The 19,530-nt window shown below is 35.9% G+C and overlaps 1 protein-coding gene across 2 annotated transcripts; it reads left to right on the plus strand.

Moving 5' to 3' along the window:
* Positions 1 to 133: 133 nt before the first annotated feature.
* On the plus strand, positions 134 to 17,400 carry thbs3a (thrombospondin 3a). 2 transcript variants are annotated; one of them, XM_058745777.1, is made up of 23 exons: positions 134 to 1,998; positions 2,976 to 3,182; positions 3,542 to 3,795; positions 4,597 to 4,699; positions 4,807 to 4,833; positions 4,921 to 5,003; positions 5,081 to 5,132; positions 6,631 to 6,779; positions 6,936 to 7,076; positions 7,753 to 7,827; positions 7,919 to 8,071; positions 8,643 to 8,753; positions 9,144 to 9,251; positions 9,600 to 9,759; positions 9,834 to 9,952; positions 11,130 to 11,182; positions 11,347 to 11,549; positions 11,635 to 11,813; positions 12,546 to 12,594; positions 12,672 to 12,868; positions 12,958 to 13,130; positions 16,504 to 16,643; positions 16,813 to 17,400. In XM_058745777.1, exons 1-23 carry the CDS (start codon positions 1,923 to 1,925, stop codon positions 16,872 to 16,874), a joined length of 2,874 nt encoding a protein of 957 aa, XP_058601760.1. In that variant the 5' UTR covers positions 134 to 1,922; the 3' UTR covers positions 16,875 to 17,400. The 2 variants fall into 2 exon arrangements, with proteins under 2 accessions (XP_058601760.1, XP_058601761.1); XM_058745778.1 differs by lacking the exons at positions 134 to 1,998; positions 2,976 to 3,182; positions 3,542 to 3,795; positions 4,597 to 4,699 and adding an exon at positions 5,441 to 5,546 and having other exon boundaries at positions 4,805 to 4,833.
* The last annotated feature ends 2,130 nt before the right edge of the window (positions 17,401 to 19,530 follow it).

Here is a 19,530-nt window from a genome sequence, read left to right on the forward strand (position 1 = left end):
TTTCTGCAGTTGCAATGCTGCATCGACACAGACGGAGTTGCTGATTTTATCTGTTGCATTGTTGTGTGACCCTGTCACTCAACAATGCAACAGAGTGACCCTGAGGACCGTGTGTGTGAATTGGAGGTTGTAAGAGAGAAAGATATGTTTAGTTTACCTGCCGGCAGTGTTTCCGAGCATCAGAGCTGACTGAGCAAGGGCTCTGTGAATTGGTGCCCTGGGGAGACACAGCTGTGTGTTACAGCACCAGACTGGAATCTCTCTCTGGCTCCTGTTCGTTTCCTTGTATTTGTGTGTGGAAACATAGTGAACCCCCTCCCCATGGAGCACTAGATCTAGAGCAATCAGGAGCTCCCCGAAGCCGCACGACATCGTTTAATGACCTCAGAAGAATCATCTGGGGAAGAATTCCTGTTTGAGAAGGAAAAATGCATTTGCATTGAGCTCATTTTCCACACAGGGATCGAGAGGGGAAGCGGTGGGTGGGGTTATGCTCTGAACTGTGTGTCATGGCCCAAACTGGTTCTGGTTTTGTTCAGGGTGTAAAAGTTTGATTCATGACTCCATTGTGAAGATTTTACTCAAAACTCATATTTTCCCTTCTGGGAAGAGGGCTGTTTAACAAGCTCCTCATTTAAAGTGCTTTCTGATGTTGCTTTCTTAGTACAAAAAGCTGAACAATTTTTTTCTGCTTGCAGGGTCCAGTAAAGCTCAAGTATGACAGAACTGTTCCCCCGACACCTGCTGTTAAAAGCTGTTTCTAGGGAAACTCAGAGGTAATGAAAAATAAACATCACCCCAGGACAGACTGTCGGGACTGGACGCTGAAACTGAACAGCCCTCATACTGCTCTGTTTTAAAATGTCAACAGCATTTTCTTCCTTTATGCCAGAAGATTGTGTTTGCAAGCAGACTGGCACAAAATCGAGAGCTGACACTGGAATTATGAATTTGTGCGAGAACAGACATCAAAGCCAGTGTTTGCATCTGTTCTTTTCATGATACAACAATTCTTATGGTATTGTATGCCTATTATTTTATGTCTGCCATAGAGTAAATACAAGGTCTTTTTTTTTTTTTTTTAACTGAAAAATTGTGTAGGATTTACTTCTAAACAATTGTCACTCCATTGCTAGTAAATTTCACAAATAATTACAGTAGCCTACCACATTAATTAAATGTGGAATTATGAGACTAAGACAGTATTTTCTTGCAAAACATGCTCTAATAATCTTTTTATTTACAGCGTATAAAAACGTCTATTTTTATAGTATTTACAATGTTTTAATATCAAACAAGGCATTGGTATCTCAGGGGGTTTAAAATGTAAAATAAAAATTACATGTAAAAAAGTAAGTCTACATAACTTCTATCATAGACATTCATATTAAATGTATATCACAAATTATTATTTTTTTATCTTTAAGAGAATTTTCCTTGCTACAATATTTTTAGTTTCGCGAGACGAACTCCGAGACAGACACTCGCTGCATAATTTGTGCTACTTTAAAAAAAAAAAAATTTAACTACTGTTTTTTTTGGGGGGGGTTTGTTTGCAAGAGTCAAACATATGTCCATGGCTGTTGCACTGGAATTTGAAGACTGCTTGTCAAAGAAGTTTCCGGTTTATTTTGGAACGTTGAACGCGTCGTTTGTGAACGCCCCCTTGAGTCTACGCGTGCTATTAATCTTGCGCGTGTGTTTTACTCGAGATTAATGTGTTGTATGATGATGAGGAGGGCGGATTCAGTTCTCAGATCAGCTCATTCTCTCTTTCTGTAAGCGCAGCTCTCTCTCTCTCTCTCTCTCTGTCCTGTACAGCGCAGGTTTGTTCCAGTGGAAATATTTCGTGTTTCAATGCATCGCTGAGGAATCTGTTCTGGATATTTTCTGCATCACTTTTGCGTGAATTATTTGTAAACATGAAAGTTTGGGTCAGTCTCTTCGTGTTTATGTTCGGCTGGTTCGCAGAGAGCGCACAGAAACAAGACGTACCGGGTAATTATCCTGTTTTTTTTTTTTGTTTTGTTTTTATTTATTTTATTTTTTTATAACTTTCATAATTAGTTACACTGACCTGTCTCGGGTAGTTATGAGTTAATATTCTTTATCTCTCCTATATGTCCTCCTATATATTTTAAAGTCATTAAATTTCTCTGTTTTTAATTCGCATTCGCTCTTTTTGCTGTCTTTAATTTGTATTCACTCTGTTTTGAGATAGTTTGAGAAACATCCTACCTCCATTTTCATAAAAGCTCTGATAGAAGAGTCAGGAGACTGATTAGATTAGGCTCCAGGAGGCTGTAGCAGCTACTAGTAGGCTATAGTAAATTCCTCATTTACTCACTCTCCTTTTTTGTTTTTTTTCTTCAATGAATCAGTTGACCCATTTCACAAACCTAGTCTAAATGATTAATTCACAAATAGGTCTGATCCAGTTCAACTCACTGACTTTTGATCAATTTTACTAATTTGAAATTTAGTATTTTTATTTAACCAACCAAATAACTTAAGAACAAGACGAACTGAGAAAGGAATGAAAACTATTAAGAATAATTAAAAAATAAACGCCATGGATTACATCAGAACAATGAAACATAATAGACATGATGTATTAGAAAAGACTTAAATCAATTCTAAAAAGCTTGCTAAAATAACATAATGGAATTATTGGTCATTATTTAAAAAAAACAAAATTGTTGGACTTTACCATCCGAGAGTCATATGGACTGCTTTTGTGGGGCTTTTATTGCTTTTCATTTTATTGGTCGTTTTGGTTCTTATTGGAGTTTGACAGCTGTGGTCACTATAAACTGTCATTGTACAAAAAATGAGTGAAATATTCTGCAAAATTTCTCCATTCTTAGAAAAATAACATTATATGCATTTGTAGCAACGTGACATTTATTAATTTACTGTTCCATTATTAATTTACTGTTCCATTATTTCTCGCTGTCTCTGTTTCGCGCTCTCAGTGATAAACGTGTTGAGTTTGGAGGATGTAAAGCAGACTGTGGCTGCGGTGGAGAAGATCTCTTTAGCTCTGAAGACTCTCAGTGATGTGTATTTGATGTCTTCCTTCCGTCTGCCTCCTAAACTGGGTGGAGTTCTGCTGGGCCTCTACAACAAGCAGGATAACAAGAAATACCTGGAGGTTGCCATCATGAGCAAGATTAACAAAGGTAATGGCCTTTTTTGTAATCTATAATCAGAAACGACTTGCTTTTTCTCTGAAACAGCTTTTCTTTTCTGTTGACTTCACTGCATAGGCTGTTGTGTAATGTTGACCAACAGCCAACAGCATGTTGCTTGTTGTTTCAACATACTTGCATTCAGATTTGGCTCCATTTTGATATGGAATGCACACTTTTTAACCATCGAATCATTTTTTGATTCATAAAATCAAGTCCCGACCTACATTTTGTTTTTTCTCTTTAAAAAATTCTGTTTCACTTGTAAATACATCACATCGCAGAGATAAAATGAGTTGCGGATGTGGTCTCTGCTGAACAGAATCTCTAAAAGGTTTGTTTTACTCTAGTTCTGGTCCGGTATGTTCGTGAAGATGGGAAGCTGCACACAGTAAACCTGCAGAGCCCAAATCTGGCAGATGGACGCTCTCAGTCTGTTATTCTCCGTGTCGGTGGCCTGCGCAGAGAGTACCTGAGCCTCGAGCTCTATGTGAACTGTCGTCTGGCTGACTCCGCCCAGCGGCTGCCCCTGTTGGTCGCTCTGCCCAGAGATGCAGAGCTGGTGGAGATTCGTAATGGCCACAAGGCATACACTCGGATGCAGGTGAAACCAACAAAATATGACCTTGATAACATGATTATTATTGATTATATTTTCACATCACCTGCACTACCATTCAAAAGTTTGGGGTCTGTATGATTTAGTAATGTTTTTTTCGAGTTTCTTTTGCCAGTGCTGCATTTAATTGATCAAAAATGAAGAAAAACTAAATTCTAAATTGTGAAAAAAATTTCAGTTTAAAATAAGTGCAATATTATTTTAATTTAGAAGTTTTTTAGTTCTGTGATGGCAATGTTGAATTTTCAGCATCATAATTATTGCAGTCTTGATGTCACATGATCCTTTAGCAATCATTCTAATATCCTGATTTGGTGCTCAAAAAATATATGATCAATGTTATAAGCAGTTGTGCTGCGTAATATCTTTTCTTTTTTTCTTTTTTTGATAAATGAAGTTCAAAAGAACAGTATTTATTTGAAATAGAAATATTTTGTGACAGTGTAAAAGTCTTTACTATTTTGAACAATTTAATGCTTTCTTGCTGAATAAAAATATAAATTTCTTTAAAAAAAAATCTTACTGGCCCCAGATTTTTGGACAGTAGTGTGTATTATTATTATTACTTTTTCCATGGAAGGCAGAAATGTACACTTGATATGAACTGTGCATATTTTTCAGAAATGATCCTTTTTGAGTATCTGAAATAATAAAGCATTCAGGATTTATTTGAGTATACTATTCCTTTAATTTTTAATGAAAAAAAGAGATTAGATGTTGTGATTGGTTAAGAACTGAAATCCAGAAATCAAGACTGATATTATAATCAAATGTTTTTTCTTCCAGGGTTCAGTGGAGTATCTTAAAGTGGCACTAGGGGGCACTGTTGCCCAGGCTGGGGCCCTCACTGACTGCCCCTTTCAGGGGGATGCCTCTTCATATAACATAGGTTAGCCAACATCAACACAAGATTGTAAATGGAGCTTGAATATGTGGTTTTTGATTGCTTGCAAAATCTTTGTCTGAAATATGTTTTGTTTAAACTTTGTTTTTCAGTGAACGGCGAGGTTAATTCTATTCTAGGTGAGTAGACATTGGTAAAGTCATAATATGCAATTTGTTTGTTTTTTATTTATTTAATTTGAAAATATTTGATACCTTTTTGTACAGGTGATCACACTAAAGCTCTGATTGGCCAGCTGATCATCTTTAATCAGATCTTGGGAGAGCTGAGAGAGGACATCAGAGAACAGGTGTGAGTGAGTTAATGTATATATGTGAGAGAATCTGTTCTGAACATGTTTGATTTATGTGTTTTGGCACTATTTAGGTGAAAGAAATGTCTCTCATCAGGAATGCTATTCTGGAGTGCCAGATGTGTGGTGAGTAGCAACGTCAAATCATCTAACCATCCTGTCAAAGCTCATGGGCTGCAGTCAGACAGCAACAAAAAAAAAGAAAAAGAAGCACGGTTTTCAGTCCTATTTGTAGTCCTATTTGTGCTAATAACTGGGTTAAGAAAGAGAATAATAACCAGAACTACAGGCTAGTTGTTTGTCATGCCTTTGTAAAGGGTTCCTGACAACCTTGATAGATTTAAAGTCAAAAATCAAAGTCAAAGTGAAGTGACGTGTGGCCAAGTATGGTGACCCATACTCGGAATTTGTGCTCTGCATTTAACCCATCCAAGGGCACACACACCATGAACACACACCCGGAGCAGTGGGCAGCCAATGCTGCGTCGCCCGGGGAGCAGTTGGGGGTTCTGTGCTTTGCTCAAGGGTCTCACCTCAGTGGTATATTTTTTATATATATATATATATATATATATATATATATAAGAATTATTATTATGCAAACTGTTTATTACATGGGATCAGAGAGTGAGTAAAAACACTACCATTCTAAAGTTTGTGGTTTAATTGTAATTTAAAATAACCAAAATACAATTTATTCCTGTGACGACAAATCTGAATTTTCAGCATCATTACTCCTTACTTTTTTTTTTGTCACATAATCCTTCAGAAATCTTTCTAATATGCTGTTTTGCTGCTCAAGAAACATTTTTTCTTCTTCTTATTATTATTATTATCATCATCATCATCATCATCGTTGTCATGTTGAAAACAGCTCTGCTGCTTAACATTTTTGAGGAAGCCATTTTTTTTTTTTGATTCTAAGATTTTATTTGAAGCATTTATTTGAAATAGAGATTTATTATTTTTTTTTTTTTAGTTAAATGTCTTTTGATCAATTTAATGCATCCTTGCTAAATATAAAAGTATTAATTTCTTTACCAAAAAAAATCATACTAACCCCAGGCTTGTGAATGGTAGTATATAATTATTTTTTGCCTGCATATTATTTGAGAGGATGGAATCATCAGCAGTGTCAAAAAATGGCAAACGGTTTAGAATAAAGGTAAAATATTTATTAAAATTGCTAAAATAATGACTGCCATTTTCAGGCAAACTGAAAGCCTCTCCAGGCAAACCTCCCAGTATAAACAGCAAACTCTATAGAATGTATCCCATAATCTAATTCAACTGTCTGGACTTTTATTTAATGATTAGAATTCTTATTTCATATTTAACGCATTTGTTCAAAAGACACTTTTACATAAAACTGAATCAGGAAGTCAATAATGAGGTCATGTGACAATGTTTGAAATGTTTATCTCTGCATAATGCATTCTGTTTCTACTTTTTAATAGTAGGCAGTATACAATGTATACTATATATGCGGGAAGCAGTGTTCTATTATCCATTACAAATGTAGCCAGACAGAGGGCTTTAGATTCTTTTGTTTATGTATAATTCACATGAAATTAGATTTCTTGAGCTTATTGACGACTTATGATACAATGTCTCTGGTTTGAAGGATTTCATGAGCCGCGTTCACACTGTCAGCCCAGCCCCTGCTTTAAGGGTGTGGGCTGCATGGAGACGTTCGATTTCCCAGGGTACCGCTGTGGCCCCTGTCCGGAGGGCATGACAGGGAACGGCACACACTGTCAGGATATAGATGAGGTGGGTGAGGGCATTTAGTGCTGGTTTTATCTTCGTATACCTATAAGTCTTGGTCTAGAAACCACTCAAAGAGATTTGAATAAACATGCCTTTTTTTTAATTCATGTGTGTTGATTTGTTAAAGCCGTTTCATATTAGCATGTCTCTACCCATCAGTGTGCAGAGGCTCAGCCGTGTTATACACCAGGCGCATGTGTCAACACAGTTAAAGGTTTCACCTGTGAGCCCTGCCCACCCGGACTGTGGGGTCCTCCTCTCACTGGATTCAGTGTGGAATATGCAAAGCGTCATCGTCAGGTATCGTGCATTTATTTGATCAAAGATACAGTAAAAACTGTAGTATTGTGAAATATTATTACAATTGAAAAGAACATTTTTTTTTACGTTAATAAAGTTTAAATGTAATTTATTTCTTGTGTTGGCAAAACCTCAGTCTTCAGTGTCACATGATCCTTCAGAAATCATTCTAACATGCTGAAGAAACATTAAAAGTATTATTATTAATGTTAAAGACAGTTATTATTAGAATAATATTTTTGTGGAAACTACTATGAATATTTTTTTTCAGGATTCTTTGATCAATAGAAAATTCAAAAGAAGAGCATTTACTGTAAATAAAATAGAAATCTTTTGTAATATAAATGTTTTTACTGTCATGTTTGATCAATTTAATGCATTGAAATTTGTTATAAAACGTCAAATAAACACTAATAAAGTTAATCTAAAAAAATTATTTGAGTAGATGAAAGCAGATGGACTATCAAAAATGGCAAACTATTTAAAATAAAGGTGAAATGCATAATTCAAATGTTTGTAATTCAAATTTGAATGTTGGTGTACTATATGCTAAGAGTCACCTTCAGGTCCATTGGCTCCAAAATTATTACGACACTTAAAAATGCCTGAATGCATTAGATGACAAAATAGCAAAATAAGCAGCAACTAGTGTCTTTTTCTGATGAATTTGTTTCAGGAATGCTCTGATATCGATGAATGTCTTGATTTGGCCAATGCCTGCACACCCAACTCTATCTGCATCAACACCATTGTGAGTATGAGTCACAAAAACTCCAATACTTTTTCTCTGAAATCATATAAAGTGTATATGTTAATATTTTTAACTACTTCTCGCTTCTTAGGGATCATATCGATGCGGTCAGTGCAAGGTTGGATATGTTGGGAATCAGACAGCCGGATGTTTCCCTCGGAAATCATGTGCTTCTCTCAGTTTCAACCCCTGTGACACTAACGCTCACTGCATCATTCAGCGGAACGGCGACGTCACCTGCGCAGTATGTCTACACAAAATACATACATTGTGTCCTAATTAGATGCGATGTGAAAGATTGCAGTTTGTCACACAATCGCGTCCAATCAGAATGTATTCGATTCTTAAAGCGGTAGTTCAACCAAATATAAAAATTCTGTTATGAGGTATTCATGCTCATGTTGTTCCAAATCTGTATGATTTTCTTTCTTCTGTGGAACATGAAAGAAAAGAAAAAAAACAGAGAAATGTCTCAGTTTTGATTACCTTTGACTTATACTGTATGGACAAAAATCAGTGTTTCTTCAAAATATATGTGTTCCACTGAATAAAAAAAAAGTCATACAGGCTTGAGACGAGGGTGTGTTAATGATGACAGAATTTTTATATTCGGGCAAACTATCCCTTTAAAGTACAATTATGTGGAGCTGGATTTTGAACCAATGAGGTTTCACAGTGGGCGGGGCTACTGAGAGCTGTCACTCTCAGTTTATCATGGTTTAGGACTAAAAAGAAATCAGATTTACATGTATCATATCAAATCTTTATTGCATTGTTCTCAAGTTTTCTGGTGAACTTCTGTATGATTCTCTCAGTGTAATGTCGGATGGGCCGGTAACGGTCACACCTGTGGGAAGGACACGGATATTGATGGTTATCCGGATCGCTCCTTGCCCTGCATGGACAACGACAAGCACTGCAAACAGGTCTGAAACTCACAATCATTTTACCCACAATCCTTCTCCCTGCACACACGGATACTGTATAAACATTCACTAAATTGATGTGACTTTTTATAATTATTGGGAAACCATATTGTTCTATTTATTCTGATGGTTTATAGACTTGATTCTTTCCAGTTCAAGTACAATTGTTTGTACATGTTGTACCTTTCAGGGAAATTAAGCTATTCATCCTAGATGAGGTAATGCGTTTACATAAACCAAGTTTGTTTTTGCGTTTGTGTTTGGACTTTTATATGATAGATTCACCGTAGCTTGCAGTCCCAGATCTTTTCCCATTTCGGCATGCAGGAATTTTATGCTGCTCTTGCTTGAAGTGTTGCACTAGGGATGTTCATATTGTGTGTTTTTCAGGACAACTGCATCTTCACGCCCAACTCTGGTCAGGAAGATGCAGATAATGATGGGATTGGAGACCAGTGTGATGAGGATGCAGATGGAGACGGAATAAAGAACGTAGAGGTGCGTTTGTGGGCTATCCGAACAGTGTTGTTATTGTTAACCAAAACTATCAAAAATCAGTTTCATTATTTGAAATGTATTGAAATATAAATGTTAGGTGAAAATGTTAAACTTGAAAAATGGAAATTAGAAGTGTTGCCTGGGAACTAACTGAAATAATGTACTAAAATTAATAAATTGAAGCTAAATGGAAATAAATTAAAAAAAAAAAGATAAAAAATTAATAAAATGAACAAAGCACATAACAAAATTACTAAAGCTAAAATTAAAATGAAATCTGAAAATATAAAAATAAAAGCAAATTCAAAATATGAATAAATACTATATAAACATTAAATTATTTTTCAGGATAACTGTCGGTTGGTTTCCAATAAAGATCAGCAGAACTCTGACACTGATTCGTTCGGTGATGCATGTGATAACTGTCCCACCGTTCCCAACATCGACCAGAAAGACACTGACAATAACGGAGAGGGAGATGCTTGCGATGAAGACATCGATGGAGACGGTAAAGACTGTTCAGTTTGATAAAATGATCTTTTTTTGTGTCCCTACAACATCATCTTTGTGGATGTTTTGCAGGAATCCAGAATGTGCTGGATAACTGTCCCAAAGTGCCGAACCCAATGCAGACAGACCGGGACAGAGACGGAGTGGGGGATGCGTGTGACAGCTGTCCTGAGATCAGCAACCCCATGCAGGTACTGCATCTCATCTTAGTTTATTTAAAACCTTTAAACTTACGTTGTACATCGATGCAGTCTGTAAAAGAAATTCACCCAAAAATGACATCTGTGTCATCATTTACTCACCCTCATGTCCAGCCAAACCAGTGTGACTTGCTGTCTTTTGTGGAAAATAAAAGGCTATATATAGTATATTAAATTTCGGACTGTTTCTAATACAAAGCTGTCATATATCTTCAGAAGACTTTAAATTTAACACACATTATTTTAATTATAATTTTGTGGTGTTTTTGTCATTTTGAAACTCAATAGCACCTGTCCCCATTCACTTTGCAGTACAATTCTTCATCATTCAATTTTCATAATATTTTTCTTTAAACAGTATAATTCGGAATTTCATCACAAAGCAAAGTCCAGCTCTCACTTATTGAAGAGTTATTCCTGCTATGCAGTTCCCTTTGATCTCTGTAAGTTAAAAAAAAAATGAAGATGCTTTTGGTGTATTTTAATGACCAAATGTGCTCAGACACACACACTTTATTTATTATGACTCAATTATTTGCACAATGCAAGAAAAGAAAATTAACAGGATGGATGGAAAAAAGAACATTGATCGAACATTGATCAACATATCAATGGCTTTTTATAGATAGATTTTAAAGGGAAATTGACAAAGGACATCATATAAATTGATTACCAATTACAACATTATTGGAGATATTTGTTTGTGCGTCAGTTTATTAATTGTGTGTTTATTTATTTTTCATTTGTGAGTTTAATTATTTATTTATGGGATTCATTTTTTTATGTAAAATTTGTAAAACAAACAATAAATGGATGTTTCTTCATATTAGTAGTTAGTGCAGCACATGGTTAACAGGTTAACTTTTATTTTTATATTTTCAGTTTTGATTTTCATTTAGTTTTATTTTTAGTCATTTTGTTATGTGCTTTTGTCTTTTTCTTGTTTGTAATAATTTTTAGGTTTAATTTATTGTTTATTAGTTTTAGTTAGGTTTTAGTTTATTTCCAGTTAGTGATTGTAGTACTTAAACTTGTTTCAGTTAGTTATCAAGGAAACATTTAAAGTTTTCGTTCAGCTAGTTTTTGCTTCTGCAGTGAATGGTCTTTTTTTATATACTTTTATAGAAATTAATTAAATGAATAATAAACTCAATTATTACTATTGCAGACAGATGTAGACAATGACTTAGTCGGGGATGTTTGTGACACCAATCAAGACACGTGAGTAAATAATTCAAATGTAAATTCAAACATATAAATCCCACAGTTGGCAGATTATCCATTGACTCTGTATATGGTAAGATTTCTGCCATCTAGTGTCTAATAGTTGCTCTTATGGTTAATTTTCGTCTCAGCTCATAGTGTTTAATGTTGTGTGTTTGCAGTGATGGAGATGGACACCAGGACACTCGAGATAACTGCCCCGACATCCCAAACAGCTCTCAGCTGGACTCGGACAATGACGGCATCGGAGATGACTGTGACGATGATGACGATAACGACGGGGTCCCGGACAATCATGCCATCAACGGCATCGGACCCGATAACTGCAGGCTCATTTCCAACCCCAACCAGAAAGACTCAGACAGTAAGAGCCACTAATGATTTCCACTAATGCCTAATAATCCTTCTGATTAATGACTTGCGTAATTCCTTTCTGTTTTGGCATTTAGGTAACGGAATCGGTGACGTATGTGAGAATGACTTTGACAATGATGCGGTGATGGATTTGATTGACGTGTGTCCAGAAAGTGCTGAAGTCACACTTACAGATTTCAGAGCCTATCAGACAGTCATTCTGGACCCGGAGGGTGACGCTCAGATCGACCCAAACTGGGTGGTGCTCAATCAGGTAAAGCATCATGGGATTCCTTCTGCTCTCTTTGACACAAGATCATCATGTTGCACTATTTTTTTTCATAGATTAAATTTTACTTTTAAATAATAAAGTGATGTTTATCGGGTGCCTTATGAATGAAACATAGTACGTAATGTTCACATAACCCTGTTTTGCACACGCACACACATACATACATACATGCATACATACATATATATATATATATATATATATATATATATATATATATACATATACATATATATATACACATATATATATATACATATATATATACACATACATATATATACACATACATATATATATACATACATATATATATATATACACATACATATATATACATACATGTGTGTGTGTGTGTATATATATATATATATATACACATATACATATTAATATATATATACATATACATACATACATACATATATATATATATATAATGCATATTAAAGACTTGGACTCCATTTTTGATTTTGCATACCTCCTGACAAAAATTAAGAAATGATTGTCACTATAAGATATTTAAAACAAAATAGGAGGTAAAAAAAATGGAGATTTAAATAAAGAAAAAAGACTTATTACTTTACTTATGCCTTAAATAGTAAAAAACATAGAAATGGTTATCCATGATATCATGGATGTTTAAAGGTGAAGTCTGTACATTTCTGTACTTGCCTAAGTGCTTATATTAATACAGATGAATTTGTGTTTCAGGGTATGGAGATTGTTCAAACCATGAACAGCGATCCGGGGTTGGCAGTGGGTAAGTTTGGTTTCAGTATTCAGGAGCTAAATGCCCAGTGGACTTTCAAACGCAAACTGTAAATCGCTTCTCCACAGGTTACACAGCGTTTAACGGTGTGGACTTCGAGGGAACTTTTCACGTTAACACGGTGACCGATGACGACTACGCCGGCTTCATCTTTGGCTATCAGGATTCATCTAGTTTCTATGTGGTGATGTGGAAGCAGACCGAACAGACGTACTGGCAGTCGATCCCCTTCAGGGCCATGGCTGATCCTGGTCTGCAGCTCAAGGTGCAAATATTGCTTAAATTGCTTTGATTCATGGAAATATATTGGCTTCCTAAAGTCTGTATGAGCTTTAAAACTCTGTGTTCATGTAGGCAGTGAAGTCTCGTACTGGTCCAGGTGAGTTCCTTCGTAATGCTCTGTGGCACACGGGGGATACGGATGGAGAGGTGAAACTGCTCTGGAAAGACCCAAGAAACGTCGGCTGGCAAGATAAGACCTCGTACCGGTGGCAGCTCAGCCATCGGCCACAAGTCGGCTACATCAGGTGAGATCTCCTACAAACGTGACAATTGTGCAGCAACACAATATTGTCACGGTGTGGTGTAGGAGGAAACGCACGAAGATGAGGAGTAACCATAAACAGTCTTTAATAATCCACATAGGTAATCCAATACAAGAGTGTTGCTACCACACACATACATAGACGAGACCAGACTAAGAAACACTGAACTGAATGCAACTTATATGGGGAACATAAATGAGGATAATAGACGAGACACACCTGAACATAATGACACAATCAAGGGGAGACAGAAACTAGGTCACAGAGCACATGGGGAAAGAAAACAAACAAAAGTCCATGACTGTGACAAATATACACTACCCTTCAAAAGTTTAGGTCAGTTAGATTTGTAAAAAAAAATTATTAATTAATACTTTTATTCAGCAAGGATGCATTAAATTGGTCACAAGTAACAGTAAATATATTTATAATGTAACAAATCATTTCTATTTAAAATGAATGCTGTTCTTTTGAACTTTGTTCATCAAAGAATAAAAAAAATCAAGGTTTCCACAAAAATATTAAGCAGCACAACTGTTGTCAACATTGATAATAGTAAGAAAGCATCAAATCAGCATATTAGAATTTTAGTATCACTGATGAGTTAAATAACTCATAGTATCACAATGAATTATTTTAAGTTGTAATCAGGGTTATTAGTTAACAAAAAGAAAAAGAAAAAAGTATTACTTGAAATAAAATAAACATTAACTCAAAGTAAAATAATATAGACATATTTAAAAAAAAAATAATTATAAAATTGGCAAAAATAAAACATTTACTAAAACCTAAAATACTACTATAAAATGACAACACAAAATATACAAATAAAACAACGTAAAATATATATTACTATCTCCGTGATACTAAAATAAATATTACTGTTTTAACTGTATTTTCAATCAAATGAATGCAGCCCTTGTGAGCAGAAGACACTTCTTACATTAAAAAACATTAAAAAATCTTTTGAATGGTGGTGTTTAAATATTGTAAACCATCTTTTTTACACTTTTTTTTTTTTTAAGAAAATATTTTAGCAATATTGACAGCATGCCAAAAATGTTACTGTTATTCATTCTGAATTATATTTGAAGTGGGGTATTCCGTTAGTAAGGTTAATAAGGTGTTTGTCCCCGCTGAAACAACTTTTTCTGTCTGTCGGATTGTGGGTCACATTTGTCATCACAAGAGGGCGCAATACCAGCCTCGGCCATTGACTGCACTGGCAGCTGATGGAAGCTTGTGCTGGTATACTGGAGAGAGGGCGGTGGGGGGGATGACTAGTTATCCTTAAAATTTCTTCTCAATTGCTCCCTCCTCTTTTGCCCCCTCACACCCCTGAGACTCTGCTGAGTGGTTGGGCCCCCTGGCCGCCCATTGTTGTGGTTGCCATGCCAATGAAATCCTTGGCAAGAATTTTCTTGGTCCCTGTTCATATGCAGATCCAACGGAAACTACTGTAGTGGACGGGCCGTTAAAGAAAGAGAGAGAACGGACCTCAGAGGACAGTTAAACATGTATTGTGTATGATTTCCTGTACTGCGTAATTTCTTGGCATTGTGTTGTAAATCAGATGCTCTTTGCCAAAGAAATGACGAATGAACTCTAGCAAAAGCTCAAAAATTTGTTTTTTAATAATGTCATAACAGAAATTGATTACAGTAATGTCTTGTCTGATGGTTAAGCAGTTCTGAAGCTTTCAAACTTTGTCTACATTATTATTGAACACTTCAGATCAGAACTTTCCCAAGTTTCTAGTAGTTATAAATACCTACAGGAAGAGAGAGAGCTGTGTGGTGCTCTCTCTCTGTGTGTGTGTGTGTGTGTGTGTGTGTGTGTGTGTGAGTGAGTGTGCGTACACGTGTATGCACAGTTTTGTGAGACAATGTGTAGCCGAGGCTTTGTAAGGGCCCTTTCAAACACACACACATAAACACACCTGCTTTGTATTCAGTGAGAGGAGTGAATAGAGCACTGGACTTCAGTCCACACACACACTCACACTGGATTGTGCTGCAGACATGCTCCGCTCATACATAATGCAATTTAAATCCAGCCTGCCGCTAAATCAAATCAGATCTCATTTATTATCAGGTAATTAGAGGGTGAGCAGGTGGAGTTTAGCAGTGGCCTGTAGCATAAAACAGCTCTCTGCTTCATTCAGACCGAATATTCTAGAACAACAATTCTCAACTGCTAGATTGTGACCCGAAATTGGGTCAACAATGCTAAATGTGAATAATAAAATTCAACTAACCTTATAAGCGTGTATTTAGGATGGTAAAATAAAAGGGTTTTTAAGTGGGAGGAGATGTTGCCCATTTTGGTTGTGTGTCCAACAAGACTCTAAAGTACTAGCAAATTTATTTTTCACTTAGTAGAAGATGAAAATGTATTTTATATTTTCTACATTTTAGTTATTACATTAATGCATTTTTTTAATATACACAACCATCCAAAGGTTTGGAAAAATTAAGACTTTTTTGATGTTTTTGAAAGAAGTCTCTTATGCTCAGCAAACCTACATTTATTTGATCAAAATACTGTAAAAACAGTCCTATTTTTAATAATTTTTTTTTTTTTTAGAAATATACTATATAAGTGTCATTTATTCCTGTGATGGTAAAGCTGAATCTTCAGCAGCCATGACCCTCCTGTTGCTAATATTTATGTGGAAAAATTTAGGGTAAGTAAGATTTTTAAAAATAATAAATTATACACTCATTAAATTCATCAAATTGACAAATGTTTTGTAACACTATAAATGTCTTTGGTCTTTGAACTTGTTCATCAAAGAATCCTGAGGAAAAAAATCAGTTTCCACAAAAACATTAAGCAGCAAAAACTTTTCAACACTGATGATAAGAAGAACTATTATTAGTAATTAAGCACCAATAATAATTGATGATAATGGAGCACCATATCAGCATATTATGATGATTTCTGAAGGATCATGTGACATTTTTAGTCACATAAATGCAGTCTTAGTGGACATAAGAGACTTAAAAACATTTAAAAAATCTTAATAATTCCAAGCTTCACCTTTGAAGCAGTAGTGTATATTTGTAATTTTTTATTATTATTAACAATTATATTATGTATTAAAACATCACACACACACACGTATATATCTAGTTGCAAAAATTGTTAAGTTTTCTATTTATGCAGTTTGTGGTACTATTAATAAATCTCTGCGTTTGATCTTAGGGACGTTTTTGCTTACTTTAGCATTGTAAACAATTTTGGTGTTGTTTACTTTCTGTTCAATATTAAATCTAGATCCAGTCCTGCACAGTAATATTTTACAGTCACACATAAGAGGGCTTTCATGTGTGCGCTTGTGCTCCTGTTGCAGGGTGAAGCTATATGAAGGCACCGAGATGGTGGCTGACTCCAATGTCGTGATTGACACCACCATGAGAGGGGGGCGCCTGGGCGTGTTCTGCTTCTCTCAAGAGAATATCATTTGGTCCAATCTGCGCTACCGCTGCAACGGTAAAGATTAATCCACTCTTTGATATTTAAATCATGATCCCCACACCCTCAAAGTCTTCAAGAAATCTAAAATCTACAAATTCTGAATAAAAGTTGTTTATTGACAAAAAACAGGATTACAATGATAAAACAACACACTCACAAAGCAAATGAAACGCATCTTTTCCAGATACTGTTCCAGAGGACTTCAGTACACACCGTAAACAGGTTCTAATGCACATAAAGGTGTGAGGGGAGTGAGACGCCCTCCGTCTCTCTCTCTCTCTAGACCCTCTGAAACCCAGCGTGGGGCCACTGAACTCCTGTGTGCGAGGGGCCAAACAACCAGGACAGATGAGAGATTTACCCAGCGTCTGTGTCACTCCGGATGAGGAGACTGAATGAAAGGAGAGAAAAGACTTTTATTTTACATTTTGTGCGTTTATGTGTGTCATTGCGGAGCCGTATAACGTGCGAGTACGAGTGTATGTTTGAGAGAGTCCATTAGCGTGTGTTTGCATTAACAATGGTCTTGAAATAAAGGGATATGATGTATTTTCTAGAACACAACAACTACCCAAATGGTTCTATTATCATTATTAATACCTGACAAAAACAGAAATCAATTCTAAATATACCAAAAATGACAGTTTAATATGTCAACCCCAGAATTCTCCTGTTCTGTATGCCATTAATGATGAATGAGAGCTAAGCTCAAGCATATGTATAGAAATATATTAATTTAACATTAGTTGAAATAAAATTATATTAAACATTATATTTGAATATATGAAAACTATAAAATATATTTTATATCGACTCAAATGAGAAATCTATGCTGTGTTTGGAATAGCATGCTTGTATACTCTTACTTTTTGTGCAGTGTATAGTATGTATAATGCGCACAATGTGAAATTTTTGTATGCGTAAATGCATAAACACTTCAATTATCTATTATATTTTCCAAACTGTGCAGTATACATCAGTGCACACTGTATGGAATACTGTATGCAATGCAAAAAAGTACACAGGATATGATGCATACTGCACAATATTCAGTAAATAGTAGCTAGTAACTGCCATATACTCACACCTACAGTCTGGCGCCGCCCTAGTGGTCGAGCTCTTCATGAGCGGCTGTTGTGGCGGGAGATTGCAGCGGGAGTCGCGTGTTCCTCGTGGTCAGGGAGGCCGGGACGAGTGCAATATTGGCGGGAGATTGAACAACAATGCACAACATCCCACACCTGCCAGACCGCAGGACTACAAATATACTATCTTCAAGACAGATTTCTCCTCAGAACTGTAAACAGATTAACACAAATACAATTTTATTTCTCTATAAGAAGTTGTCATATATTAAGCTTGAAACGTTTAAAAAGTTATTTTAAAAGTTAGCTTGTTTAAAAAAAATAAAATAAATGGTGAAAGATTTTAATTTAGAAGTGAGGGCCAATGTGGCAGGTGGGTGTTGGAACCCAAGAGGCCGCTAAAGCCAAACATTGTTTGCATCTTTAAAACTTAATGAATATGAAGTATACTTGGCATCATGTTTCCCACCAAAATGTTTTTGTTTTGTTTGTTTGTTTGTTTTTTGTCTTAAAGACAATCTGTCAGTAGCCTAATGTACTTATTAATACATGTAAAACCAGTATGTTACCATAACAAAACTATCACAAGATATCTTGTAATAATATGTAGGACTAGATTTATAGTGTGTGGGATTAGTTATGAGCCTGCATTAAATTTTTATAAATTTGGAGTGAGTTCAATGTTCAGTTTGCGTAAATGTTGATGCATTTCGTGCATCACTGGCATTATTCACTATTATTTATTTTAATATACCCTACTGACAGATAAATATTTTACGTTTAACTTCTGTTTTCTTTTGCTTTTCGAATTTTAAACAACGCGTAATCGTTCCAAGTATTCCTGACGAACGCTACGGCTAGTTGAGAATCACTGTTCTAGACGACCGGTTGCTTAGTAACGGGGTAATCTGTTGACCAGCGAATAGTCCAGCAGACTAAAATGCACAACACAAAAGATAACGTATGTCTATAAAGAAAAGAAAGTTGTTTAAGATAACAAGTCACTTAACTAATTATCCTCAACAAATAATAATAATAATAATAATCAAAAAATAGAAAGTTTTTCTCCTGGCCCGATAAGGAGTTTATGACTCACCTACAATTTCCCCAAACGCTGTGTTAACATCGCATCGCTGTACCGGACGTCGCTGTTTGTGAAGTTTTTCTTTTTGTATAGTCCGGTTTCATGCTTTTGCCGCGTCTGCAGCGCGGTGGTTCTGGTTTTGCCCAAAATGTGAGGGGCACAAAAGGACCTGCGGCCCCGCAGCGCCCCGCCTCCATCCAGCCAACAAAGAGCCTGAAACTCACTGATGCATGCATGCATACTGCAGACAACAGAGCAGATCACACTCTAACACACACACACACACACACACATACACAGTCCCAGATCACTCTGATGCATGCAACTGCAGACACTGAAGATGCCTTCCGAACCAGTATGCATGCATCAGTGTCTGAACTATACACGGAACATCTTACAATTATTTTAATATAAAAACTTTTAAGCGTTAAAAGGTACTTCAGTGTTTACAGTTATTCTGAAGCACAATTTCGTGTGACTTGCATCAAACTCGCTGTATTTGCGTACTTTCGTTCCGCGCTGGTCAACACCGCCACCTGCCGGACGCGCGCTGAACTGCAGCTCCGAGCTTTCGTTTCTGTTTATTTAAACACCAGCAAATATAACAAGTGCAAACTGAGTGCGACTTCAGTAATTGAAAGAGGGTTCTTTGCGGCGTCCCGGAGGTAGGAATCCGCTAAATGAACACAAAGATGGACAAACACATCCTTAAACACACGCATTTAACACCAAA

This window comes from Onychostoma macrolepis, chromosome 16, assembly GCF_012432095.1.
Source record: "Onychostoma macrolepis isolate SWU-2019 chromosome 16, ASM1243209v1, whole genome shotgun sequence".
In the NCBI taxonomy this organism is placed as follows: Eukaryota; Metazoa; Chordata; class Actinopteri; order Cypriniformes; family Cyprinidae; genus Onychostoma; species Onychostoma macrolepis.